The sequence below is a fragment of the Anomalospiza imberbis genome, chromosome Z (assembly GCF_031753505.1).
Source record: "Anomalospiza imberbis isolate Cuckoo-Finch-1a 21T00152 chromosome Z, ASM3175350v1, whole genome shotgun sequence".
NCBI lineage: Eukaryota > Metazoa > Chordata > Aves > Passeriformes > Viduidae > Anomalospiza > Anomalospiza imberbis.
The window spans coordinates 66,551,126-66,578,015 of record NC_089721.1 but is presented as its reverse complement, the minus strand read 5'-3'; the positions used below and the strand labels follow the sequence as shown (position 1 = coordinate 66,578,015).

At 39.5% G+C, this 26,890-nt stretch overlaps 1 protein-coding gene across 13 annotated transcripts in view; it reads left to right on the top strand.

Annotated features, from left to right (window-relative positions):
• The window catches only part of ARHGEF28 (Rho guanine nucleotide exchange factor 28), an 88,288-nt gene that overhangs the window by 43,253 nt on the left and 18,145 nt on the right, over positions 1 to 26,890 (top strand). For 9 of the 13 annotated variants that reach the window (XM_068176478.1, XM_068176483.1, XM_068176475.1 and 6 more), the window contains 21 exons: positions 2,407 to 2,446; positions 2,977 to 3,100; positions 4,430 to 4,562; positions 4,945 to 5,000; positions 6,444 to 6,495; positions 7,055 to 7,202; positions 7,318 to 7,439; positions 8,323 to 8,463; positions 8,930 to 9,180; positions 10,115 to 10,237; positions 10,629 to 10,746; positions 11,613 to 11,867; positions 12,770 to 12,846; positions 13,493 to 13,671; positions 14,340 to 14,434; positions 15,308 to 15,490; positions 17,105 to 17,236; positions 17,871 to 17,956; positions 21,304 to 21,342; positions 21,432 to 21,479; positions 23,280 to 23,759. In XM_068176478.1, the coding sequence (XP_068032579.1) occupies positions 2,407 to 2,446; positions 2,977 to 3,100; positions 4,430 to 4,562; positions 4,945 to 5,000; positions 6,444 to 6,495; positions 7,055 to 7,202; positions 7,318 to 7,439; positions 8,323 to 8,463; positions 8,930 to 9,180; positions 10,115 to 10,237; positions 10,629 to 10,746; positions 11,613 to 11,867; positions 12,770 to 12,846; positions 13,493 to 13,671; positions 14,340 to 14,434; positions 15,308 to 15,490; positions 17,105 to 17,236; positions 17,871 to 17,956; positions 21,304 to 21,342; positions 21,432 to 21,479; positions 23,280 to 23,759 (2,882 nt within the window). The remainder of the gene's footprint in view (positions 1 to 2,406; positions 2,447 to 2,976; positions 3,101 to 4,429; positions 4,563 to 4,944; positions 5,001 to 6,443; positions 6,496 to 7,054; positions 7,203 to 7,317; positions 7,440 to 8,322; positions 8,464 to 8,929; positions 9,181 to 10,114; positions 10,238 to 10,628; positions 10,747 to 11,612; positions 11,868 to 12,769; positions 12,847 to 13,492; positions 13,672 to 14,339; positions 14,435 to 15,307; positions 15,491 to 17,104; positions 17,237 to 17,870; positions 17,957 to 21,303; positions 21,343 to 21,431; positions 21,480 to 23,279; positions 23,760 to 26,890) is intronic. The other 4 variants (XM_068176476.1, XM_068176477.1, XM_068176482.1 and 1 more) reach the window with 4 other exon arrangements.

Below are 26,890 nucleotides of genomic sequence, written 5' to 3'. Positions count from 1 at the left end.
GTAGATGGGTACCACACCTGCAAATGTCCAGTTATCTGGGGCGTCCCTGGTTAACTAGAACAGATAATAAGTGTTGCAGAGTGGCTTGACAAGCTCTTCTGCCAGCTCCCTCGGTACTCCAATGATCTTTGAGATCCTTTCCAGCCCTAACCACTCTGATTCTTTGACATTCAATGTGAAAACATACAAAAACTGTGAAAATGTTGTCATTAACTTTGAAATCATTTAACAGCTTCAAAAACTGTTGTAGGGGTGAGAGATACATTGTCTACAGGCTTCCTTTTTCCTAAGAAACTGAATTAAGCAGTGCAGCAAATAACTTCTTTGATGTTACTCAAATTCACTGTATGATTTCATGTCACCTTGTAAGGAGGAGTAAGTATTGCAGCCTGCAGCATGCAGCTGTGTTGTGTTTTCCTCCATCTCCTGAAGTGTTTGTAAGCATTTATATTCAACACTTTAGGTGAGAAGTCTTTGAAAAAAACAAGGCAGAAGGAAAAGCTAGAAGTATGTCACAGAATTAAAAGCTAGCAGAATAGTAAAGCCCTGTATTATGCTTAAAGTTAAAACAATTCTTTGACACCACAGCTAAGGGACTTTGTTGGTGTCACAGCCCCTTAAGTTTCACCCAGACACCATTACTTGCCCTGACTTGGTATGGGCTTGGGTCCATTTCCTTTTCATTCTTTCTCCCCTTCCTTCTGGGACAGTCAGTGTTGGACCTTTACATGTCTTGTGGAGAAGGTGGAAATCCATTCTTGTTCAGACTTTAGAAGCAGGGTGTTCTACGCTTGCACCACAGATGCGGTGTAATGCTGGGAGGGAGCATGGTGGTCTGCTGAGCTTCCTGCTGGCACTTCCTTCCACCAGCACCTCCTGCATTGTGCCTCTTTTTGCCAGTATTTTGCAAAGATGGGAGCATTGAACACAGTGTTTGGCAGCTGGCAGTGGTGATTATTATTTGTGTAGGGCAGGCGCACTTGTGCTTGCTTTGAGCAGTTTTGTCTGGGTATAGAATTAGCCCAGGAGCTTGGTCCAAGAAGCTGGCTCAGATAGTTCATCCTGATCTCTGTGGACTGTAGTGGGATTATGTCTGGGCCTGTGCAGGAGTCTGCACGTGGAAGACCTGCTGCTTCACCTCTGCCTAACTGCCAACACTTTGGACATCTTGCTTAGGGTCTATCTATGCGAGAAGGAGTGCAGCTGCCCTTGCCCATTGCTAAAAATCTAAGCCAAAGATGAATTCAGAATGACAACAGGGTTTTTTTTCCCTCACAAAATATGAGAAAAAAAGAGGCAAAATACCATCCTTTTCTTGTGGAAACTAAAATATGCTCAGATTTAAAACATACTACCTGCCTTTATTTGAGAGGGTATTACCAGGCTGTTACAGTGAAAGATTTGTGCCTGCTCTGTAGATGGTGACTTGTGAACAGTGGTTCATTCCTCCTCCAGGCCCTTACACTCTCTAAGTCAGTGTCTCAGCTCCATGATGCTGTTTTGCATGAGGGAGCCTTCATCTCCCATGGACACATGGTGTTGGTTTCTTACAGAAGCATCCTGTGGCAGAGGTTGTGCCTGACAACTAACTGAAATGCCATTTTTGTTTTGCTGCCTCTTTGGTAAATATTCCACCTTTTGTCTCTGATATCTATATTTGTCTGAAGAGATGTGGATTTAGCAAAGGGTGTTTAAGCCTGTATCTAACATAAAAGAAAGCATAGTCTGGTGCTTTAACTTAGGCAAGCACTTACCTTTCTGAACCATACCTGTGGTAGCTTTGCTAAAAACGTCTGCAAAAGGGAGTGGCTTTTAATTTTAAAATGGTAGTATTCTCTATAGTTTTGGACTTATTTTCTTCCAAAACAACGTGACTGAGTTTATCTTTTATTTTGCTTTTTAGAGAGCTTGTGAAAATTATCTCCTTGGGTCATCTGTTTATAGGATCATAGCATTGTAGAAGATACAAATTTGTAGCACATTAAACATCCTAGTCAGTACTTGGAGTATTACTCTTTGTGTAGAAGGATTTAATTTTTTTTGGATAAAGCTGCATAAGATGTGTAACTGCAAATGTTAGAAGAATGTCATTAAGATATTTTATAGCAAATTATATGAAAAGCAAAATGAAGGGAAAGTCATTGAAATCTGTGTGGTTATGAAAAACAAAAATAATTTTTGATATTCTTAAAAACAGACTGTTTGCAAAGACTGGCATTCAGTGATACCCTTCTCAGTTCTGGCAGAACCTGTCAACTAAAAGCTCAGTAGGAAGTGGTCTTAAACTAGAAAAAGCTGTTTTGCAACCTCTTAATGGTAGGATTATGGCTTGGTGGAGGTCAAGGGTTTCAAATAAACCTGATGACCTTGCAGTCTGAATGCCCTGTGGCTGTTTGTGTCTTGCAGAGCGAGTGTACAGCCTGCCTGAGCAGTCCCGGGAACAAAGGTACGGCTGTGTGTCACGGAGAGCCGGGAGCATGTCTGTGCAAGAATGCCATTTAGGGAACCGTGTGGGGAAGAGACCTTCCATGTGGTTTTGACCAGTTGTGTAGAGGCCCAATGCTTCTGTGAACTCATGCCTAAACTGTGTGCCAAGCTTAACCCAGCTCTCACCACACACATCCTGCAGCAGGGATTTACTGTGGGATGTGCAAAGTAGGGATGGGCTCCTGCCTTCTGCTGGGTCTCCTGTCCCCTGTAGGAATGTCCAAACCACTGCAGTAAAAGAAGGGGAGCTTTGGATACCATCTGTAATCTAGGCAAGCTTGTTACACATTGTATATGCAGGGTGCTTTTTGGAAAGTGTTACTTCTTTTTGTATAGGGATAGCAATCTTTTGTAATGTGTTAAACCCACAACAAAGCATGTAATTGTAAATGTTAGGTGAAACAAGCACTGTCCATATTCTGCTAAATGTTAATTAAAGGAGTGTTGCCACTGGAATGAGGAACATTTTTTCACTGGTCTCTGTTTTAGAATTCAGGAAGAGGAATGGAATAAATATGTTGTACCCTTAAAAAATGAGTCTGAAAAATATAAATTGAGTCGGACTTTCAGCTTTCTGATGAACAGGATGACCAGCACACGGAATAAATGCAAGGTAATTCGGGATTTATGTCCGTTTTATTATGTATGATTATGTCACTGTAATTAAATGAATTGTAGATGGAAGCTAATTTTTTATTATAATTTAAATACAAATTGTTTGTTACAAAACCACAAAAGTCACAGGAAGACTACTTTCATTTTTCTTTTTTTAAATTTAAAACATATGCAGGTTACGCTGAAATGGCCTTTGTATGAAAAACCAGCTTTCCTTTGAGGTCATTAGTAATTCTGTTTGGTGATTTAGCCAATATTTAAATATATTAATTACATTTGGGAAACATTTTATTTGTTAAATAAAATTAAGATATATGGACCTGTTCTTGGAATTGCTCTCAAAAAGTAATTGAGTATGTAAACTTCTACATTAGGGTGTAATTAGTTGAATTTGCCTTTTTTGAAGTTTATGGGATTTCTTGCATAAGTAAACATGGTGTAGTGTTAAAGAGTTTGAGAATTTAGTCTGCACAGTCAAATAGGCCTATTATGAAAGGTAGATTCCAGCACTGTAGTTTAATTCTAAGACATCCTAATTTTAGATTAATGGCATCAGTTAGCAGCTTGAAAGGCAGGCTTGGCCTATAGGCTCTTTCTGGGTGGCCTTTTGATGGTTTTGCAGCCTCCCTAGTATGCCTTCCTGTGCCCCAGGACATCCTAACATACACTGATTTGAAGGTGTTTATCTGAGGCAGTACCTTCAAGAGTGTCAGAACTGACCATGAACATGTGAACATCTACGTCTGATCGTGCAGCTTGTGCCTCTGTGTTCTCCTAAAGTATAACAGTCAATAACTATAAGCTATATGTATAGCTATGCCAACAAGGGTACTAGAAAAATAGGCAGAATTTATTAAATTTTTTACCACTCATTAAAAATATGTTGTTTCTAATGTCTTCTAAAATCTAAAGACAACTTGTCTAAATTTGCTTAACTGCACCTCTATCAGCAGAGGCATGAGCTGTATACATGTAGAGGATATATGCAGTGTGTACAGTGAATCAACAACTGTTCTAAAATTTTGTTTACTGTCCCTCCCCTTTTTTTTTTAGATTTTTAAATGTATTTCTGCCAGTCTTCCTTAATAATGCTTCCAGGCTTAGCTGTCAGTAAAAACAATGCCTATATGATTTTAGGGCTTCAGCAATATTGGGTGTGAGAGTACAGTATGCTGTTGCAAGTCTTCCAGGACAGGGATTAAATATTCTAGAATAACTTGGTTTTATAAGGGAATATTTTATTGTTTTTAAGATTGAATAACTTTATAAATTAATACATTTGCTTATTTGTTTATTTACTTTCCTGCATCTGTTTTTGGGGAGGAAGACAAAAATTAAAGATACCAAAGATAAGGATAAACCAACCAGGCACAATTTTACAAATGGGACTTTCCCAGGAGTTATCCCATGCATGGTGTGTGAAAAGGCCCTCCTAGGAAAGGAGTCGCTGCAGTGTACTTGTAAGTAGCTGTTGGCTTTTACTTGTGCATTTACAGTGCTCTGAATGCTGTTCTGACATCCTGGTTCAGTGTGTCGTTTGAAACCTTGTCATCTTTTGGTGATGACAAGGTTTCAAACCTTTCATTTATGTAATGAGCTGAGATTGACAAGGGAGAGGGAGGAAGGACAGCACGGAACAGATTCAGAAAGAACCTTGTTGATCCCCTAGCCCTAGCAGATTAGGCAGAAACTTCCTTCTAGCCTGTATCTGTACATCAAAGAATCCTGAGGATCACTTTAGTAAGTGAACCTGAAAAAGGAAAACTGAACACTCGGAGTACATTTTTTGCAGACTGGGGACCCTGTTTGGTACCAGGCTTTGAAACATATCTTCCCTTTCAGATTGCAGTGTGATTGTGCATAAAAGCTGCAAGGAGTGCGCTCCTGTGTGTACCAAGGTAACCTCCTACACTGATCTTACTAGAGGATACTTGCTTTCCAAGGGGCTGGAAACGTGATCAAGAAAAAAGAAAATACATACAGTCTGCCCAGGCCCAGTATCTGTGTGTGAAGGGCTGTAAGGGTGTCAAAATGGCTAACGTGAGCAACAGAGTGTGCTTGAATAACAATTTTTAGTTGGGGTCGAAAATGAGTTTCAAGCAGTATTTATATTTTTGAAGGGTTGCAAGCTCAGACTGTGAAATGGTGTGCCTGGAGGGTTACAGAACAGATTGAAAAGAAAGGCTTCTCAAAACCCCAGAGAGAAAGGACCCTTGTGTACTGGGGGGGATTCCATAAGTTTGAAATAATGGAAAGCAGAGATGGAAGAGGCTCTGGCAGGTGACCTCATCCACCCACCCTTGGGCTGGCTAGTAACAGTTTGGGCAGATACTCGTTCTAGGTAACAATTTGGGCAGATCTTTGTTTCACACATTCTGGAAAATCTCTGGAGGAGGAGACTCCACAGCTGCCTGCCTAGGCAGTTGCTCCCAGTGTTCAGCTGCTTCTGAGCAGGGCAAAACCAGCACTAGAGCTGATGGATGCTATCTTAACAGTTAAGAAGGAATGTGTGCATGGTGAGGTTATCATAACAAAGACGTAATCTTGAAAACCAGATGTGTAAGGCTACTGCCCTCAAGAAATAAAATAAGACTCAAAGAGAAATGTGCCACAGTGATGTAGGTAATTTTTCACATTTGTGGAATGTGTCTTCCTGGTGTAGCTGGGTTTTGCATCATGGTGGCTTTCAAGGGGAGAGCATGATTCCATACTGATTCTTCAGCATAAACAAACCTTAAACTGTACATAAATCAAGTGGGTTTAATTTTATTTATAATTTTCACATAACGGTCTTGCACTAATTTCTGGGAAGCTTTAGGCTGAACTGACAGATTTGGTTCCTGGGGATGGTGGGTTACTTGCAAGAGGACACAAGAGCTCTCAACTCATCTCAGCAAGAATGCAGTGCAGGAAATGTTCACCGACCCACCTGAAGTGAAGTATATGCCCAAGCACAGCAGGTTTTTGGTACAGATTTTGCAAAAGTCCACTTCAGAAGGGGGAGTGATTCTGCCTTTGGTACCCATGCTTCAGATAGTGTACTACCACAAATGCTTTGATCTTATTTAAGCATTAAGCCCTGAATGTGCACTTTCCTTGCAGCCTTTGCAGGCAATATTCATGTAGAGAAAGTAGAATGTTGTAACTCAGTCTGCTTAGAATACGTAGTTTTATATTGTAGTACAAATAGTATTCCAATTTGAATATTAGGAAGGAATTAGTACCATAATTTAGGGCCACTTTCTTGTAGCCCTTTCTGTGATAGTATATGTGAATGAGTTACTGTCTTGACAGTTAAGTATATTATCAGCTATGTGATTTCAAAAAATTCTTTTTTTCAGAAATCCCCAGAGAAATACTATAATAAAAACAAGCTCCAAGTTGGTGTAACAAGTAAGTTTGGTATAAACCTAGCATTTCTAAGGTAGGCCTTGATTAAAAATCATGGGACTGACAGCATGAACTTTCCCATGTAATTTCTCTGGTTTCAATTTTTGTTTCAGTATCTGTAAGAAAAAGTGTGTGTTTCTAATATGAATGGATTTTTTTTGAGAGATCACTGTTGAATTAACTCATCCTCTACTAAAATGAGTGTGAATTTACTGTATTTTCAGTGAAAACAAAAAAAAAAACAGTAGTCAGTTCTGTCTATGTCATTTATCTTGTGCACAAGTATTTGCACACCTATAGAACATGTATGATTTGAGATTATTTCCTTATCAAATGATAGCCACTCTGGGGCTATTCTGCATTGCATACAGGCTTATTTTTATATTCTGTGAGAGAGCATTGTGGTCATGTACCTTGGCAAGTGGGCATTCTTGATGCCTGATGTAGGTCAATATGAACACCAGAGAGCATTTCTCAGTGTAAGTGTGCTATTGATGACATACTCTGTCAAAATAACAAACTCATTGTTTGTCAAAATGTTGTGTTGTGCTTTGCCTCACAGATTCTCTGCCTGGAGACATTTCACAGATGGTGCTGTCCTCAGTGCATCCTTCTTTCTCTGTGCCTATTGGTCTGTCTCCTGGAAAGAGGGAAGCCTCACAACAGCCCTACCTCTTGTCCAAAAGTGTCCCCAGTGCCAGTTTGGAAAGGTAGAGGGGCAGTTGCCAATGTACTATGCAAAATACATCCTTCAGGATTTCTAGGAAGATTAAAGCCATGAAATAAATGTGTTGTTTTGTTTTTTTGTTTTTTTTTCTGCTCTAGAAGATCCACACAATTTTCTGGACAAGACTCTGAGACTAGCACCTGGAAGTCCAAGTCACAGTCAGAAGAGATGTTACAAGCATTAGGGACCTTTTCTTCAATGGATGCTTTTATGGTGGAAGGTGAGAATATTGCACAGATTTTGCATCTTATAGATAGTATTGGAAAGTGAAAACCAGAAAAACTCCTTAGCTGATTTAGGAAGACACTACATCTTCTCAAAAAGAGCACTTGTTTTTGATAATTACAGTTTCATCCCTCTTTAAAATGATGAAATCAAACACATTAGTCTTAAAACAGAACTTTTCCTTTTTTCCTTGTAACTAACTATTTTATAACTTTTGGAATATTTTAGTATGTTATTACCATTTTAAAGTAACAGGGATAAATGTACTGGCATCCTTGCAGAAACAGAATAGTAATATACTTTTCCTTTGCACTCATCCAGTCGACTCTGTTGACAGTGTCCATCGCAAATTGTAAACCTGCAACACTTGTATTTCCTCAGTAGCTCAAATTCTTAACTCCTACTGGTGAGCTGTGCTCTTACAATAGCTGCATATCCTTATGAATCAAATAGAAATAGATTTTTTCTGTAGCTAGGTGTGAGACTGAATTTGAAAGCTGAAGGGCTTTCATTCACAGAGGATGATGCACATACCACTCACTGGACATCTGCTATTGGAAATGTTGAATTTTGTTATTAAATTTTAAAAGGTTTCTTCAAGCAAAGAGTTATAAAAAGGATTTAATTTGAGGGAAGAAGAGTGTTTTTAACCTATTCTCCTCCCCTTCTGTCACAAAAGCAATTCAACCCTTTGGTAATAGTACTGACATCTGGCAAACTTTGCTGTAGTAAAGACAGTGCCAGCGTTTGCAGAAGTCTTACCTATAGTTCATCTCTGTGATGTGTTCCCCGTACTGTATGAATAGATCTGCATGTGCCAAGGGACTTCCCTTACTCTTTATATATATGGTGTTAAAGAAATATAAATTTTGTCATAGATGATGTGGATTTGTCTCAGTGGACTGATCTCTGCACAACTGCAGAAGAGTTTGAGGCAGACTCCTGGAGTCTTGTTGTGGATCCGATGTTCTGTAACAAGCAAGAAAAGGATGTTGTCAAGCGTCAGGATGTCATATTTGGTCAGTATTTCAAAGCTATGTGTAGATTTAAATGCAATTTGGTGTATCCGATAGAGAGGGAACCAACATGGTTTGTGGCCAGAAGAATGAATGCTTCAACTCAAAACAACAAGAAGCTTCAAAGAATATTTTTATCACAAAGTACATTTTCTCCTAAACTAAGGAAATTGATAATAGCCGCTACCAGAAACATACCTAGTCTGTTCACAGAATGGTTGAAATTGGAAGGGGCCTCAACCAATCCTCAGCTCAAGCTATTATGACCACAGCTTGTTTAGTGGGATACGGAGAGAATTGTGTCAGACCCAGATAAATGAAGTCTTCCTACTGACATAATCTATTAGGTTTGAGGCTCACACAGAAAAAGGAATTATGACTGTGTATTTGATAGACTAAAGTCTGTCTTGTAAGGTGTGCAAAATATTCAGGTGATTACTACACTATCCTTTTTTCTTTTATACCGCAGAGCTGATGCAAACAGAAGTACATCACATCCATACCCTGTTCATTATGTCTGAAATATTCAGGAAAGGGATGAAGGAAGAACTGCAGCTTGACCACAGCATGGTGGACAGAATATTTCCCTGCTTAGATGAGCTACTGGAGGTGCACAGGCAATTCTTCTGCAGAATGAAGGACAGGCGGCAGGAATCATGTACGGCAGGGAGCGAGCGTAATTTTGTCATCAGCAGAATTGGAGATATCCTTGTACAGCAGGTAGAAGCATCAGTGCTGTTAATCCTTTAAGTGCTCAGGGTTCCAAATTTAAACAAGTTTTTTACTCCAAAACTTCTATGGGCAAGAAGACAATTATGGTTGCCTCAAAAAGATTCAAAACCTGTCCTCCCCTGATTATTTCAGGATGAAATAGCAATGCGAAAAAATATCGTTGCTGTCAAGTAACTGTGGTGAAGTTGGGGTGGTCTTCTCCCTATGTAGTGTGAGTGACAAGGAAAGTGATGAACTTGGTCATGTTTGCAGTAGAAGGCTGCTGTCATACTACAAACTGCAAAAAATGGAAGTAATGGATTCACTTTGTCAGCTGAGGAGAGATGTGAAGAAAAGATGATGGAAAGGAAACTACCCATTAATTTCTTGTAGTAATCTGGCATCCCAGATCAGTTGCATCCCAGCATACTGCTCAGTATGGAAGGTGTGGTTGCAAGGTGTTTCCTGTGGCTGAAGAATACCTAACCGATGGCTTGGCATTCATACCTCAGTTCCTTGTGAAAGGGAGGTGTAGCTTTTCACCTTCTGTCAGTCTTTTTTCACTCCACTGAAATAAAGAGTTGAGCTGTTACCTTGTCTAGAAGCAATGTGGAGATCAGACAAAAGTAAATGAACCTCAGAGGGTTGTGTTTGAAAAGAGGTGAAGGAAATGCTGTTATAATGTTCTAGCTGTTACTGGCAAGAGTACAGTGGAAGTTGCTTGTGCTCTCTCCAGCCTGCGTTCCTCTTCTTGTGCCTATAAACAGCCAGCCTATTTTCATTCTCTACTGACATGCCTTGTTAGTGAAATTCAGAGAACTTGATAAACCAGTAATGTAAAAGTTTGTACAATGTAAAAATGTGTACAAAATTCACTAGTTAAAGGTATACACTTTCCTGTCAGATAGAATGTTGAGCACAATTCTCTTATTAATTTCTTCAGTTTTCAGAGGAAAATGCAACTAAAATGGAGAAAATATATGGAGAGTTTTGTAGCCATCAGAAAGAAGCTGTTAATCTCTTCAAAGAGCTGCAACAAAACAAGAAGTTCCAGAATTTTATTAAAGTAAGTTAATGTGGAATCATGAGCAGTATTGACAAAATGCTCAGGAAAAAGGTACATAGCTATTAGTTAGATTTAGGGTAGGAATTATATTCAGTAACTCACTTTAAATGGCTAATAAAAATGGCAAAAGTTTTTTCTCTTTAACTAGTCAGCTGATAAATCACAGTTTTCTTTCAAATTTTAGAATGCTTTGGCATCCAGTGTGTATTACACACATGTTCCTGTTACAGTACGCCTCATCCCTCAGCACAGTAACTGTTCCTTGGGGATGGTTCTGATTACCCAGCATTTGTTTTAACTTATTCTAATGCTTTTAGATCATATTTCTTATTAGTCAATTGGTGGTTTGATATACATTTACTACCTAAGGTATATATTTCTGTCTGTGCAGCTGAGAAATAGCAACCTGTTGGCACGACGCCGAGGAATCCCTGAATGCATTTTACTTGTCACCCAGCGAATCACCAAATACCCTGTTCTGGTTGAAAGGATAATGCAATACTCAAAAGGTAAATAAAAGCTAAAGGCTTGCTTCATGTTTTAAATCCTAGCACAGTTCTAACTTAAGGAATTTGCACAGCTACAATATCACAAAAGATTAAATTCACTGCTCTGTTGAGATACAACCAGAGCAACATAAATACCTATTGTTCAAGCAGATGTCACCTGAACAGGGCTGTCTGGTCTACATAGGTCTTGTCAAGGGTGAATTGTGAAGATTTCTGATATTCCAGCCAGGTAGGCCATAGAAGTCCAGAAGTGCGTAGTTGTTTTAGGAATAGACCTTGACTAAAGTATGTGAACTAGCTCAGATGCACGTGTACCTTTGGAATTAATTCTGGAGGAGTCTTTTCTAAGTAGGGCTAAGCAAACGTTTTGTAAATTACTCACTGTTTTTTCAGGCAAAGCTTGAATGCCCTCTGGAACTTAGTAGAACATTTTACAGTTACTATTAACTTACAGATATTGTCCCCCAAATGGGCAGTAAATGAGCATTGTAGAAAGTTGCATATACAATGAAAATCCTTTGTACTTGCAATCCTGTTTCAAGGATTCTTTTACTTAGCCAGAAAAATAATATACTATATGATTTGCTCAGCTGCTAATTTTTCTTTAAGTGCTTGCACCTCATAAATATTCAACATGTTGTTTTGGTTAATGAATAAATCTGAGGTACAGGTAATCTTTTAATAGGTGAGTCAAAGGTATATACCTCTAAGAATTCTAGTAAGGTGGTTTGCAAGGTTAAACTTAAATTAACAAAGTTATCAATTTAAAGTTTGCATCATGCTGATTGTTTCCAGAAAGCAAGGAATTATTTCTTCTCTTGAACATGCTAACTAGTGTCATGTTGTTTATTTTTTGTTTCATACAGAAGGAACAGAAGAACATAAAGACTTGTGCAAAGCCCTTCGTCTAATTAAGGATATAATAGCAGCAGTAGATTTGAAAGTGAATGAGTATGAGAAAAAGCAAAAGCTGTTGGAAATTCTCTGTAGAACTGAAAACAGAACATATACAAAGCTGAAAAATGGCCATGTTTTTAGGAAGCAAGACTTGATGAGGAAAGAGAGGATACTTCTTCATGAAGGTTTAGTGTATTGGAAGACAGCGACTGGTCGGTTCAAAGGTATTTCATCTGAGCAGTAAAGTCCTTTAACTCTCTATTTGCAAATAACATTCAAAGACTGGTTAAAGAATGAAAATGCTTTCTTGTGCTATATTGAAAATAAGAATGTCTGAGGTAATGATATTGCCAATGTCCCACTAATTTCTGGATGGTCAGTTCCAGAAGCTGCCATGGTTTATGAGTAATCTGCATAAGAACACAAGTTCACATACAATACCATCTGCATTTCTTCTTCCAATCCCCTCCTTCTAGTTTTTTGTTTTTCAATTTCATTTCATAATATAATGTTTTGACTTGTACATTTTTATTGTTCATGGTATTTGCCATTGAAAACAGCTTACTAACAATTCAGTGGTAATGAGACATCCATAGTAGAAAAGAAATTCTGAAGCCACATTTGGCTGGAGCACAATTTTTACATGCAAGCTCAGGTTTTGATTTTTAGTGTTAATCATGTATTAGGGGTTGGGTTTTTTTCAGAGCCTACTAGTTTTTGCTGTATGACTTTATAAAGCTTTCTGTTGATCATTATTCTAGAAATGCTTTTACCAGTGTAATGCTGTGAGTGTATGTTACAGCACAGACAAAGCAAGTGTAGTAAGCAGAAGCAAGGTTATGTGAGATAGTCTTTGCCAGGCTTAGGGAAGCTGTACTGCCATTGCTGCAAGGATTTCTTCTTTCCCTGGGTCTGTGTTCCAGCATGGTGCACTTTCCTGGGAGATAACAAGCAGGGATATGCAAGTGCTTCATGCAGGCCATGGGCTAATTTCAGATATTACAGTTTACTGTAGGATTCTATGAGATACTTCTTCATCAGGGCTTCTCCCTTTATAAAGTAAGAACTTAATACTGATTACACTAATTTTAATTAAAAGCCATTATTTTCCTTTTCTCATTTTAAGACACCTTAGCTCTGCTTCTAACTGATGTTCTACTGTTCTTACAAGAAAAGGATCAAAAATACATCTTTGCAGCTGTTGTGAGTATATGATCAGATATTTTAACACATACATTGCACATTTATTTGTATATTTCTCAAAAATTTGGTCCTTATCCAACTCACTCCCACATAAATTATTTTTTTCTAAAATCCTGGTATTGTATGTCAGTATATAGAAAATTAAATTTGTTTTCAAAAGTAAATATTTTTTGTGGAGAAGGATAAAAATAACAGAATTATATCTTTAATGTTGTGCCTTACATGACTGTGAAGGTGGGAAGTAATGCAGGCTCTTTCAGTTGTCTAATATAAATTTTAATTTTTTGTTCCATAAATCAAACAGAAGAACAATTATTACTGAAAATATAGTAGTAAACACACGTAAAAGGTATGAAAGATCATGGAAAGAAGTTCCCAAACTATATAAATACAAACATTATATTAATATTGTGTCTCAGTATCAGTGAACCTCTGAGATTTTCTTTTTAGCACATATCTAGTGCTTAATTTGTTCATTAAAAGTGTAACATATTTTAAAAGAATGTCTGATTACTCAAAACTTTCAGTAGTCTGACTATATCAGGACTAGTGTAGTCCAATGAATTGAAAAATCATGTTATTCCTAGAGTGTGGTGTTTTATAAGAAAGTAATTTATTATGTTTGTGCTTTGACTGTTTCCTCCAGGACCAGAAGCCTTCAGTTATCTCCCTGCAGAAGCTCATAGTAAGAGAAGTAGCCAATGAAGAAAGGGGGATGTTTCTGATCAGTGCTTCATCTGCGGGGCCTGAGATGTATGAGGTTCATACCAGCTCCAAAGAAGAACGTAACAACTGGATGAGGCATATTCAAGAGGCAGTGGAAAGGTAGGGAAAAAGGGGTTTGGTTTTCATGCTGGTAGTCCAAAGCAGATGGGAGGTTGGTTGGATATTCATGGCAGCATATTCTTTGCTCTGCATTGTACTGGGTCCATCTGTGAGTTTGTGTTTTCCTCTGAGCTCCAGGTGCCAAAACCTCTTCATCACTTCTGCCACACTTCCCATATTCTGCCTGGTTTCCCCCTGAATCTGCAGACCCTTTCTGTTCCTCATTAGACATCCTCACCAGCCATTGTACCAGCCTTCCCTCACCTTTGCTTTTGGCACTGGCTACCTTCCAGAGTCCTGCAGGTGTCCATACAACCATTTTGAGGAAATAACACATCATGCCTGTTATCTTGGCGTCAGCTCATTAAGAATGGTAGAGAAAACATTGCTTCTGATGGTCCCAAGCTTACACTTGGGGCAGCAGACCTGTGGGTGTGCACCAGCCACTCTCACTGCACAGTGCAGCCTTACCAGAGTAATAGGGAGTCCTTCAGAATGCTTGATGTCCACTTACCACTTCTTAAAGAGGCAGACAAATGGCATGCTTCTGGATTGTTGCAAAGGGTACTGGTGTTGTGTTCTGTTTATTGTGAACATAACATTGTATTGAAGATGAATATATGATGTGCAGATTTTGCTTTATCCACCTTTGTCTTTTATCTTGGAAGTTGTCCAGAGGAAGAAGAAGAAATGAAAATAAGTGAATCTGATGAGGACAGACATATTGCTGAGGCCAAGGCACACAGAATTCAGAAATATCAAGGTGTGGTACCTTTCCTATCACCCTGAGAGCTCTGGCATCCTTAGAATTCAGGATGAATTAGTCACACGCCCATACTGGCTGGTGTGTTCAAAGTGGCTCAACAAGCAGAGTCACAGCAGAGACAAATGAGGTGGTCTGATGGTATAATGTGGGTATAGTGAAAGAGAAGCATGTTTTTTCAAGACATTTTAATGTTTTTTGCTACATTACTATAACAAAAAAATAAAAATAAAATTTGATGTTTTCAAAACAAACACTGAATTACACAGATTAGCATCAGGACCAGGTAGATCTGAATTTGTGAAAATACCTTGAATCTTCAAAGTTGTGTGGCTTTGTGCTTGTTTATGGCATTTTGCCCTTTGCTGCTATTATTTTTATCTGCAAATATAGCTAATAAGGATAAATTCTGCTTCCTTGGTGCCCCTGCACTTAACTCCCACATCTTTTTACTGCTGTGAGAAGAGAAATTGCAGCAATGTCTGTCCTATTGAGAGTCACAGGGAAGGGCATCTTCTGCTGAAAGTAAGTGTTCTCTGAGGTTTAGGTTCTGAGTTATTAGCACACATGAGCCAAGTGCTTTTCCAGGAGGTAGAACTAATATGTTCTTATGACAAAATTGAAGTAATGAGGGCCAGAGCGGGCAGCCAAAACCCTACCCTGATGACTCTGCCAGGGTGTGTGTTAGCTTTCATTTGGACAGACTGTGGGATTAACTTGGATAAATTTGGGTCCTGGCCACTTAAAAGAAGCTTAACTTGAATTAGCACTTTCTACATGGCATAAAGATTAGAAAGGGGAGCATGCTTTCCCTGAAGGATAAAAAGTGTTAATACAGTTTTCAATTTTACACTGTTCAATTTTGGTTGACAGAATCACTGAGCAACCAGGACCAGCAAATCTGCAGTTATTTAGAAGAGAAGTTGCATATCTATGCAGAACTGGGAGATATGTGTGGGTTTGACAATGTCCATGTAGAACCTCACCTACTTATCAAACCTGATTCTGGAGAAACTCCACAGGCTTTTTCACTGCTGGCAGCAGCACTCAGAGAAGGTGAGTTTGCATGGGAAGAGTGGATTGGTGGCTCTTCATGTGGGCAGAAATTTTATGGTAACCAAGTGCAGACATGCTGCCTTGTGTTGCAGTTCTGTCAAGTTTCAAGAAGTGGCAGTGTCAAAAATTGCCACAGGGCATAGAAGAAAAATCTGTCACATTTATTTTTGTCAGATACAGGAGATGGTACCTGCCAGATTGTAAAATAATGGTTATGTTTAGGGCATATTATCAAATATAAGCAGGCAGAGGCATGGTGATAGGTTGTTAGCTGTCCTTACAGTACAGCTCCGTTAAGTACAGCAGGTGTTGCAGTATGATATTGCACCTGGTCCCCAACCTTCACCTACCTTGGCTGATTTTGATGTCACTTCAGAATCCTTTGTGATGACATAAAGAGCAAATCAAATTTCTACCAAGAAACACCTACCAGAATTGCTGTAGGAACCCTGTTTTTTTCTGCCTGCTATCCGACAGAGTGTTGGTAGATGGCTGCAACATCTACAGTGCTGTCGTAAAAAGGAAGAAGGGGAATGGTATTTTAGATATTTTAGATTGCCTGGTTGGAACTAAACTTCTCCTAAACTCAGTGGAAAAGAGCCCTGGTAAACTGAGTCCTGATTTTAGCATCACCTAAACTGAGAACTGTGTGCTACTAACAACATTTCAGCCTATGAAACAGTGGAGCTTGGTCTTCATAATCATTATAAAGTCAAAAAGTATTTTATTGATAAAATTGATTAAACTTGTGTAGGCTACTGTAAGTCAGTGATGAAACAGAAAATAGTTAAAATGGTAGCCTATACTTATTACACACCTTATTCTGCCCACTTCTTTATTTTTCACTTTCTCTCATGCTGTTGTTGATGTTGATGACGTCTTAGATTTTGGGACTCTACAATACTCTGTGGGAGCTTACAATTGTTTACATTGTAGACAGTTTGTGAGGATCATTTTCCAGGATGGAAATACTGAGTCCCTGAGCTAATAGCAGACTTTATGTGAATAAAGCATTGCTCACTGTAGAGAAGGACAGAATTACATAGTGCTTAAGCAAATTAGAGATACACACATCCGTGTGATGAGATGGGATAAATCCAAGGCTGCTCAGCAAGCTGGCCAATGTCACTGCTGTTTTCTGTCAACTTTGAAAATTACAGTGATCAGGAGAGGCTCCTGCTGACTTGAAGAAAGCAAGCCTCACACTTCAAGAAGGAATATGTAGAGAAGCCGGATTTTTGCAGAGGCACATGACAATAAAAGAACGCATGGACAAGAGACAATAGTCCTGTGGTGAAACACAGGCAATTCCAATTAACTAAAATGAAAAATTAAATGCCATGACAGTGTTAAATAACTGGAACAGGTTTCTCAGGGAGACTTAGAAGTTTCCATCTTTGGAGGCATTAAAGGCTTGTTGTGCAAAGCTCTGAGCCACACAATTTAGACTGACCAGGTTTTAGTGAAGTGCAGGACTGGGTGACCTCTGAAAGTCCCTTACAAGCTAAATTATTCCAAGGTCAATCAATTCTATGTCATTGAGGAACTTAGTGAATTCATGCACTAAGGAACTATTTAAGAGGTGTCTGTAATTCTGCATGTTTTCCTCTTTAGTTGAAAATCTCCACATTGCTGTAACATCATCACAAGTGAGTGAAACAGACAGATTAGCAGAGGAAAGTACTGAGGAAATAAGTATGAAGCATAGATTCACTACCAATGAACTACTGGAATCTGTTCTGTATGGTGAGTAAAATTTGATGCTTTTACATCTTTAGAGTGCTAAAATAATTGATGCCAGATTGTTTTTTTGGAAAGCCTCCATGGTCTAGGACAGAATCAATAGAAAATAATGTAATAAAACTTGTCTTTGGGCAAATTCTCAGGTAGTGTAATTGTTACATAACTTTGCTGAAAGTACACTTTCTTGTCATTGTTGTTCAGCTCTGCACTGTCTATATTGCAATATAGGCCATTTGTCTTTTTGTCAGGAGGCTTGAAAACTGGGATTGATATTCCAATAAATTCAGCTGCAAAGGGTAGCATTAATTTCTCACAAACAAAATTGTGAATAAAGTTGTGTAAAAAACATTCCTACAGAGCATCTTTTAGTGTTATGGTTACACTAAAAATGTAACTCCAACCTTTCATAAATGAAATAGTGCTAATTTGTAAGGTAGAAAAACTGCATTGAGCCATGTGTGCTATCATGGTTTGCAAATTTGTTTTTCCCCGACCTAGGATCCACTATGTAACCACAACTATAAAAATAACTTTCTTACCATCCGGAGTAGCTGTAAAAAACCACGATCTTTGTTTTTCTAGTTAATATATGCTTTGATACCTTTCTGATGCATTTTCTTGGGGCTTTATTTGTTAGATGCAGAAAGAAAAGAAATTGAAGAATCACCAGAAATTGATCTCAGTGTTGAAAAGGAAATGGCAGGTGCTGATCTTGAGGATAAGGTATTGTAACCAGTTTTTCTTCCTGCATTGCACACAGTAGTCTGGGCACTGTGCATGTTCATGCTATTCAAATTTTTATGGGGATTTTCAATCAGATCAAGGTAATCCAGTCTAACAGAGGTCACAGCAATTAATAATAAAATTCTTAAAAGCAGTCATAAACAATCCAAGCACAGAATGATTTTTCTGCAAGGCTTAAGATGAGTGAATTGTAATAACAGGCAGTGTTTTCAAACCACTTGTATGGGCTGTTCCTGTTCACAGGATGATGAAGGTCTCCTGCAGCTAATGCAAGGAACATTTGTGCATTGGAAGAACTTCATCCTGAGAACAAGCACATAAGATAGAATGGATGTTTTTACACCAGCTTGCTTCAGCATTTAAATCAAAACAAAATGGAGCAATTTGAGAATAGAAGAGAAAGAGCCCATTTTGCAAAGTCCTATAGCTGATAAGCAAATCTGGGGAGAAAAGCAGAATCAAAAATCAGTTCTGGACAAGACTAGGAATGACAAATTTTATGTAGCAGCACAGTGTTGGAGTAAGCAACATGAATTACTGTGTGAAAATAAAGTGACAGTTACAGTGTAGTTCTTAAGTGGAGAATAAGAATCACAAAAGGAATAAAGGGGAGAGACAAGAATGTAAGATACAGACTTTGAAATGGAAAGAAAACTTTGCTTGAAAGTTTAGTTTTAACATACTGTCTTTGAATCAGGTCTGAAAGAGGCCTTGTGAGCCTGGAACCTTGTGTTTGTTTGTTTTTTATATTGAGAATGCTCTTGCTAATACACTAATCTCTTTATAACCTCACCTTATGCTTAGCACTAGATCATCTTACTTGTCAGACTGCTGATAGAAGGGAGCAGAAGGAAGAATGTGAGTGGAAAAAATTGCTTGAAAACCAAAGTCCCAGTGAGGGAGCAGGTGAAGAGGAATAGAACCTAGAGAGGGTAGAGGGGCTCTGAAAAAAGCCATTAAAATTGCAGTAGCTCTACATGAAAACTTTGCCATTGGGGTTATAGAGAAGGTGGAGCTGGGCTTTTTTCAGAGGTGCACAGCAAAAGGAAGAGTGTCCAAGACTACAAGTTGCAGCAAGGGAAATTCTGAGTGTATATAAGGGAAAAAAAATTCAGTGCAAGGATGATCAAGGAGCATTGTTTGTCCAAAGAGGTTGTGGGGGTCTCTACTATTTGAGGTTTACTGGATTTGACAGGAGAAGGCCTTCAGCAACCTCCTCTAACTCTGAAGCTATGCCTTTTCATAAAGCTGGAGGGACTTGCACCCAACTCTTCACCCTATGTCACTATCCTGTTATTTATGTCCTATTGTATGGGCAAGGTATATATCACATCTTCGGATACCATGTCAGAAACAGACTTACCAGGAGGTGGCAGAATGAGCAATGAAAACAGGCAAGGCAAGGGCTTTCCAGGCAGGTGGGTGTGCAGTCCCATGGTTGTGGGGTTACAGCTCTGGACTCAGCCCAACTAGCTTGGGAAAACAGGAGCTGGACAGGGGGCAAGAGCTCCTAGCTTGGGGGTTAAAAGAGCTTTGGAAGGAAGAGCATTGTCCCTGCAACATGAGGGGTCCCCAGTGGGCAGCTGTGAAAAGTGATCCCCATCTTGTCTCCCCTGCTCCTGCCTTTTAAGTGTATCTCCGCAGGCATCGTTCAAAGCACAGTGCAGCCTGCCCTGGAATCTGACCATCCTCATCTCTCTGAACCAAGGTGATCAAGAACAGTGGCAGAGAGGCGATGGTGGTCTTCAGCACAGTTAAACACCTAAAATTACTGCTTCACTCCTAGCTGGACTTGCAGGGCACGTGCCAGCTCAGCTAAACCTGCCTCAGCCTCATGTCCTAGTGCTCAAGTGGTGCTGCAGTGAGGGGACCACGGGCACTGGGACTGGCCACTTGAAACTCCTTGGTCAAGCCAATGCCAGATAAACCTTACCCCTGTGCACACCTGTTTTCAAATTAACAAGGGCTTAAAAATCTTAAAGAAATGCTGCTCTTGTTCAGTGTGCAGGCTCTCCTTTGTACCCTCTTCTTCGCCCTTCCAGCATTACCTTGTTTCACTCCCTCTTGGCCCTGTGCTGCCTCCTTACACACTGCTCACCATCCAGCTAAGGAAAAGCAGATCTATCTTGACTCCATTCTTGTGCTCCACAAAGACATCTGTGCAAAATCCTCTGCTTTCACAGCAGAGCTGAATTTTTCTATGGCTTGTGGATACAGTGAGGAGGAGGAGGTAAAGATGTGGAGGGGGAGTGGAAGGAAATACTGAAGAGATATAATGAGAGAAAGAGTAGTGGAGGAAATGATGCAGCTGGTACTCCCTTTGCCCCATAGGTGTCTGTGTTAGGTTGTGCTCAGGGGGCTGGTCTTTCTCATTTTCATTTTCAGTTATTGCATCTAAATGTAGCAGATGCTTTGCTCCCTGTGGTGGAAAATGAGACTCAGTAGAGAACTTAAGAGAATCAGCGAGAAAACAAATATTCTCAAACTCTCCTCAGCTTATTTGAAAAAAAAAAAAACAAAACAAAACAAAACAAAAAAACAAAAAAAAAAAAAAAAAAAAAACAAAAAAACAAAACAAAACAAAACAAAACATACAGGAAGTCTTTTCAGCACAGTCTTAGAAGGGATTGTATTTGAAACAGTCCCCACCATTTCATCTTCTCTTTCTCAGAGGAGCTTTCTTCATGCTGAAGGGATTGTGGGTAGCTTCACCCCATGAATTTAGAGAGCTTCTTAGGAAAATGGAGCAGGATGGAAAGTGTGAAGCTGCTGTGCCTTGCTGCAGAGGACAGTAGTCACCATGCTGGTGCCTTTTGTAGAGTGTACTGGGCACAGCATCTCGCAGGGCACCTAAGGCATTTTTGGGATCCAATAACATGACTTCTTGTTAGTTTCTTTACATTAGTAAATTATTATCTCTGTTTTTGAAGAGTCTTATGCTGTTTCATCCTACTGTAAGTAATCTAAACCTACTGTGCTGTGTATACAGAAATCTGGTTACTGTATTTTAAAACTGTTAAGTAAACAAAGAATGAATTGAAATGTCTTTTCTGTGTAGCATTACTCACAATAGATTAAAATTGTAGATGAAATAGTTTTATTTGTATAGTTGTGTTCAGAATCTCTAGTAATTTCCATGCAAACTTCATTATTCATGTATTCTTAGTCTTCACAGATTGTTGTTTCTGTCTTAATATACCCACATAAAGGGTTGACTTAGTACACATTTCCTAGCCACATGTCTACACTAGTTTAAAAAAAATTACATTGATGATTCAACCTTAAAATTCAAAACAACTTTTTAAAGCTAAATGTGTTTATTTTAGGGAGGAAATATGAATTTTTCAGGATCTATGGGGACAGAGGTGAGTTAATTTAAACTTCAGACAGAATGTAGTAACTATTTAGTCAGCAGTGGTCAAACCTTTGAAAATCCTTCTCTTTTATTTTCTAGATTGTACAAGCAATCCAGAACTTAACCCGTCTCTTATACAGCATGCAGGTGACTACTCCACTGCTAACTTCAGAGAGTAATTAATTTGTCCTAATAATTTACTTTTAAAGAGTTGTTTTCATGTTGTCCTACTTTTAAACATTATGTTAATTGATCCTGATCTCTTCTGACTGTTGCATAAGTTGTCACAGAATATAGTTTTATTCTACATCAGTGGTAGGTTTCTTTTAAGAACTGAAGAATACTAACCTGCTTGGAGATCATGTCCCTCCTCACAAAGAGGATGTCTGTACAGTCCAAAAACCTAGCAGGAAAGTAAAATGATGGCTCCACTTGAACTGATGTCATTCCACATACAGATTTCTGAAATGATAGTTCAAAAAATTGAAAAAAAAAATGTATTTTGATTAGATTGTTCTCCTGGCTTGTAGTAAGCAGTAACTTTGCCAAGTAGCTCAGGTAGCAAATTCAGCCCATTTTAGATGCTTAAATCTCACTTACTTTGGGCCTTACTTACTTTACTTACTTACTACACTTACTGTAGGGACTTAGTATGAAGTATTTGCTTCTTTTATGCTAAGCTTGAATGTCTTAACTTATTTCTTCTTTTTTAGCTGCACCTTTATAATTCTACTTTTAAATGTTTCATTTGAGGATACTTAATTTTAGACCCTATTGACCTTAGCATATTTCATAATAATCCTGGAAACCTTGGGCTTAGAAGCTAAGTGTATTGAAACAATACAAAAGCAAAATAAAATCCTGTAATTCAGGCAAACATTTTTGAGTAATTGAAAAACAAATAGGGACAGTAAAGTAAGGTTTAGGATCATGTCTTAATTGCTCAGAGCATGAATGGGCAGTCAGGTGCTGAGAAACAAGCAGAGGATCTTGTCCTGTTTACAAGTTGCTGGAACTGACCCAGTACTGGAGGAAGAGGCAAGGAAAGTGCAGATGGCACATTGCAAGAAGTTAAAAATTTCCTGGGGTGGACAGCACCCCCACTGCCATGTGGGGCTATGTGAGTTCTCTGGGAATGTCTGCTGAAATAGATTCCCATGTCAGCTCTTGAACACAGCGCAGTAAGTGCCTCAGCAGATCTGGGGTTTTCTTGCTTTTCTTTCTTCTTAATCCCAACCATTTGTTTTTGCATTATTGGAGGTTGTCACAACCTTTAATGCAAACAATGTCATAACATCCTTGTGAAAGATGAAATATGGAACTCTGGGCTGTAAAACAGGAACATCAAATGTGAAACTATTCCTATACTGCAGGTTTATGCTTGCACTGAGACCTCGGTCATGTGTGTGTAGTACAGTCCTGGTGACATGGCTGTGTTGGCAGGTGCCTGTAGGTCTGGTGTTAGTTGGACGGCACTGATTCAGGTTAGCAAGGAGAGCCTTAAAGACAGAGTGAACTCTCTTAGAAACAATACAGTTTTATGTGCAGAAGTCACAGCTGTGTTAGGAATACTTGGGTGAGTATAGCATTCCCAATGCCTTATTGCCCTCTTCAACCATGAAATATCATTTTTCCTGTGTGTCTTTACATCCTCTGACAGAACAGGACCCCAGCTGTAATTGAAGTGCATATGCACAGTTGTAACATAAACATGTATAATAATACTAAGTGTAAACCAGAAGGTTTGTTAAAGTGCTCAAAATAGTTGAGTTTTATTTTAGAAATACCTCTATGTAAAGGTATTATCACAGAATTTTATCTATTTGCTTGAGGAATAGCCTCCCAAAAAAGTTCAAGCATTTTTATATAATGATTCTGTGTAAAAATACAGAAACGGATGAATGATGATATTTAAACATTTGTGTCTGATTTTGTTGTGGTGTCTAGGCAGCACTGACTATCCAGGACAGCCACAAAGAACTCCATAGGCTACTACTGCAAGAGATTGAAAAGACCAATTGGAGCCATTGTTCTCGGCTGAACCTCGTTTTGGAACAAGAGAAATATCAGAATCTGGAAAAACAAAGGGTGGAACTGGCCAACATACACAGAATGAAGAAGCAGTTTCAGCAAGAGCAGCAGAGGTGGCTGCGTGAATGTGACCAGCGGCAGCAGGAGCAGGAGGCAAGGATGGGCCAGCTAGAGCAGAGGGAACGGGAGTGCAAGTCCGAGGAAGCGCTGCTGGAGCAGAGCCGACTGAGACTGGCGCTGCAGCTGCAGGAGTACCAGCAGAGTCTGGAGAGGCTCCAGGAAGCCCAGAAAATGGTGGAGAGAGAAAGAGACAGTGTGAAAATGCAGAAGAAACTTGTGTGGCACTGGAAGCATGGTCAGCAAAGCAGCCTGTTTTCACACACAGGGGACTATGAGGTTTGTTACAACCCATTGTAATTATACCCCTGACTGCTTTCTTAGAGGCCTGCCTTGACAAATAGGCCAGGATATCTGGGTTTTGCTGGTTCTTAAAGTAATGAGTGTGCATGTGGGAAGCTGAGATTCAGACATATCTAAGCATTTTCTTTGAATGTCATGAAGTTTAAGCAGGGAAGGTGCAAAGTCCTGCCCCTGGGAAGGAGCAACCCCATGCATGGGTAGATGCTGGGGATCACCTACTGGAAATCAGCCTGACTCTCTAAAGCTGCCTGAAAGGAGGTTGTAGCAAGATGGGAGTCAGCCTCTTTTACCAGGCAACTAGTAAGAGGACAAGACAAAATGGCCTCGGGCTGTGACAGGGAAGGTATGGTTTGGACATAGGGAAGAACTTCTTTGCTGAAAGGGTGGTCAGGCATTGAAACAGGCTGCCTACGGAGGTGGTGGAGTCACCGTCCCTGGAAGTGTTCAGAAAGTGACTGAACGTGGTAGTTAGTGGTATGATTTAGTTGATGTGATGGTGGTGTGTTGGGTCAAATGTTGGACTTAATGATCTTGGGCATTTTTTCCAGCCTTTATGATTCTATGATTCTGTGAAAAGGACCTGGGAGTCCTGGTGTAGAACATGAGCAAACAATGTGCCCTTCTGTAGAGATGGCACACAGTCTCCAGGGCTGCACTGGGTAAAGTATTGCTAGTAGGTCAAATGAGGGGATCCTTCCTCTCTGCTCTGGACACAGCTGGAGTCTGGCTCCTCCAGTACAAGAAAGGCATAGAGCTGTGGGGTGGAGAGGAGGTAGAGACAGGAGGATGGATGGCTGGTGAAGTGGCTGTTTGAGAGGCAGGGACATCTCTCCAGTAAGGAAGGCTGAGATTGTTCAACCTGGAGAAGAAATGGTTTTTATTAACAGGGGTTCATTTTAATGTATAAAAATACCTAAATGGTATTTAGGTATACCTGGCTCCATCTCTAAAGGAGATGGAGCCAGGTTCTTTTCAGTGGCACCCAGTGACAGAACCAGAGATATTGGGTACAAACAAAAACACCAAAGATTTGTTTTGAACATTAGAAAACTATTTTTTCTTGTGAGGGTGATGGAACCCTGGCACAGATTGCCCAGGGAAGCTGTGGTGTCTCCAGCATTGGAGATACTCAAAAGCCATCTGGACATAATCCTTGGCAACTGTCTCTATGTGGCCCTGCTTCAGCAGGGGGGTTAGGCCAGATGGCTTCAAGAGGTCCTTTCCAACCTCAACCATTTTAAGCTAGATAGCCTACAAAACCCAAACTTAGGCAGATGTTTATTAAATTGAGAAGACAGAAATTAAAAATATGAGAATCTGTGTTTTATTCTGCTTTGCTATGGTGTTTGTAAGATACATTGTGTCACTGCATCTTGAAAAATATTTAATTATTGTAATGCTTATATAATATAAATAATATATAATATAAAGCACTTAATGAAGTTTTTGGTTGCTGTTCTTTTTCCTGGACCACTAGCTCCAGGGAGGAAAAGGTGCACCTCCAGGAGTAACAAACATCAGGCTCTTGTGAATCCCACATATCAGGCACTGCTGTCCTGTTCCCTGAAACAAGCAGCCCCCCAAGGGAAGAGGTTGGTGTGTGGCTCCATCCCTGTCAGAATAAATCCTTGGAGATGCTTATTATTTGGGGGTGCAATTTAAAGTAGCCCCGAAGCTGCTTAAGTGTTTAATAATAAAAATTATTTAAGTTTTTGTTGAGAGTGAAGGATGCAGTCTACCTCTGAACTCAGCTGTCTGGGTGCTCACCTGCCAGGTGGGTTCTCATCTCTAATACTTGCTTTATGGTTGTGGTCTTGATTTCCATAACTGTTCTCTAAAGCACCTGAAAATCAAAACATTTTGTCTTTCTTTTCCACATATGGAAAACTCACTGACCCAAACAGCTTCTTTTTCCCCTCACGTTCTCATTTTCACAAGAAAATCTGCAGAGCCTTTCTTCAAGCCATCACCTCCATAGTTTTTCAGTTGGCAACTCACCCATAACCATTTGGCATCTAAGATTGTGCCTGCCTGAGGGGTTAAAGGATTGGCCTCTGACCTCCCCCTTTTCATCCGGCTTTTGTGACCACACTGTCAACATGACTTGCCCATATATACTTGCTAGCCCAAACAACGAAGACACTTTTTACTAGCATAGCATGTGCTGCAGTTTTGACTTGTTTGGCAGTGCTTAAGAAGTGGATGATAAAACCAATACTGAAGTTTCTCATCAGCTTTAGGGGATGTGACTTCTGAAATCTTTTAAGAAGGGGAAGTTGAAGGACACAAGGATATCTGGATTGTACGGAGAGGCGAAATAATTCAATGCTGAGTGTCAGAGTGTAGTAGTTTTTGTAATCGAATATTTCATTTGTAAGTCTACTTGTATTTTTTTTTCAAGTAGACTACATGGCTTTGAATCCATCTAGACCTTAAAATTGTCTTTCTTCTGTGTTTCCACTACCATACTCCGTGCAGCAGCGGAACAGGTTGAGTGATTGTCAATCAGCTGGTACTGTATTGCCCTTCCAATATTTTTGTATTACACGCAGCCTAGATAATTTTGTGTGACCAAACAATGCTAATACTCCCGCTTTTTTTTTTTTTTTTTTTTTTTTTGTGAGATTGGTCTTAATAAATACCTGCAGACAAAGAGTCTGCAGGAGTTGCATTTTCTGCCCTTGGGAGCCACGGCTTGCTTGCTAAAGCTGTTTGCCTTCCCCAGTTTGACTGCTGCAGCCCTGTTCTCTGTGATTGCCTGTCTATGTCAGGTACAGTGTTATTTTTGGATTGCAGAGTACACAGATTTATGGGAAGTGGTATTTTGTTGAGCCATAAGGCAAAATATTAACCCTCTGGAAGAAGTCAGCAGAGCTCCATGCATCCCAGATAGTGGTCTTTTGCAGTTATTAGATCTTTCAAGGTGAGCTAAGACCAGATCTGCTAAGTTATTGCTGTTTATTCCTGAATTCACATCAAATTTAATGTGTTTTGAGGTTAACCTCTGGCAGATTAGATGACTGTTTGCTATGAATCCCCATTCTGTCTGACAGTTAATTTTCTGCATCCTGGTATAAGGATTCTTCAGAATGATGCTTATAGTCATA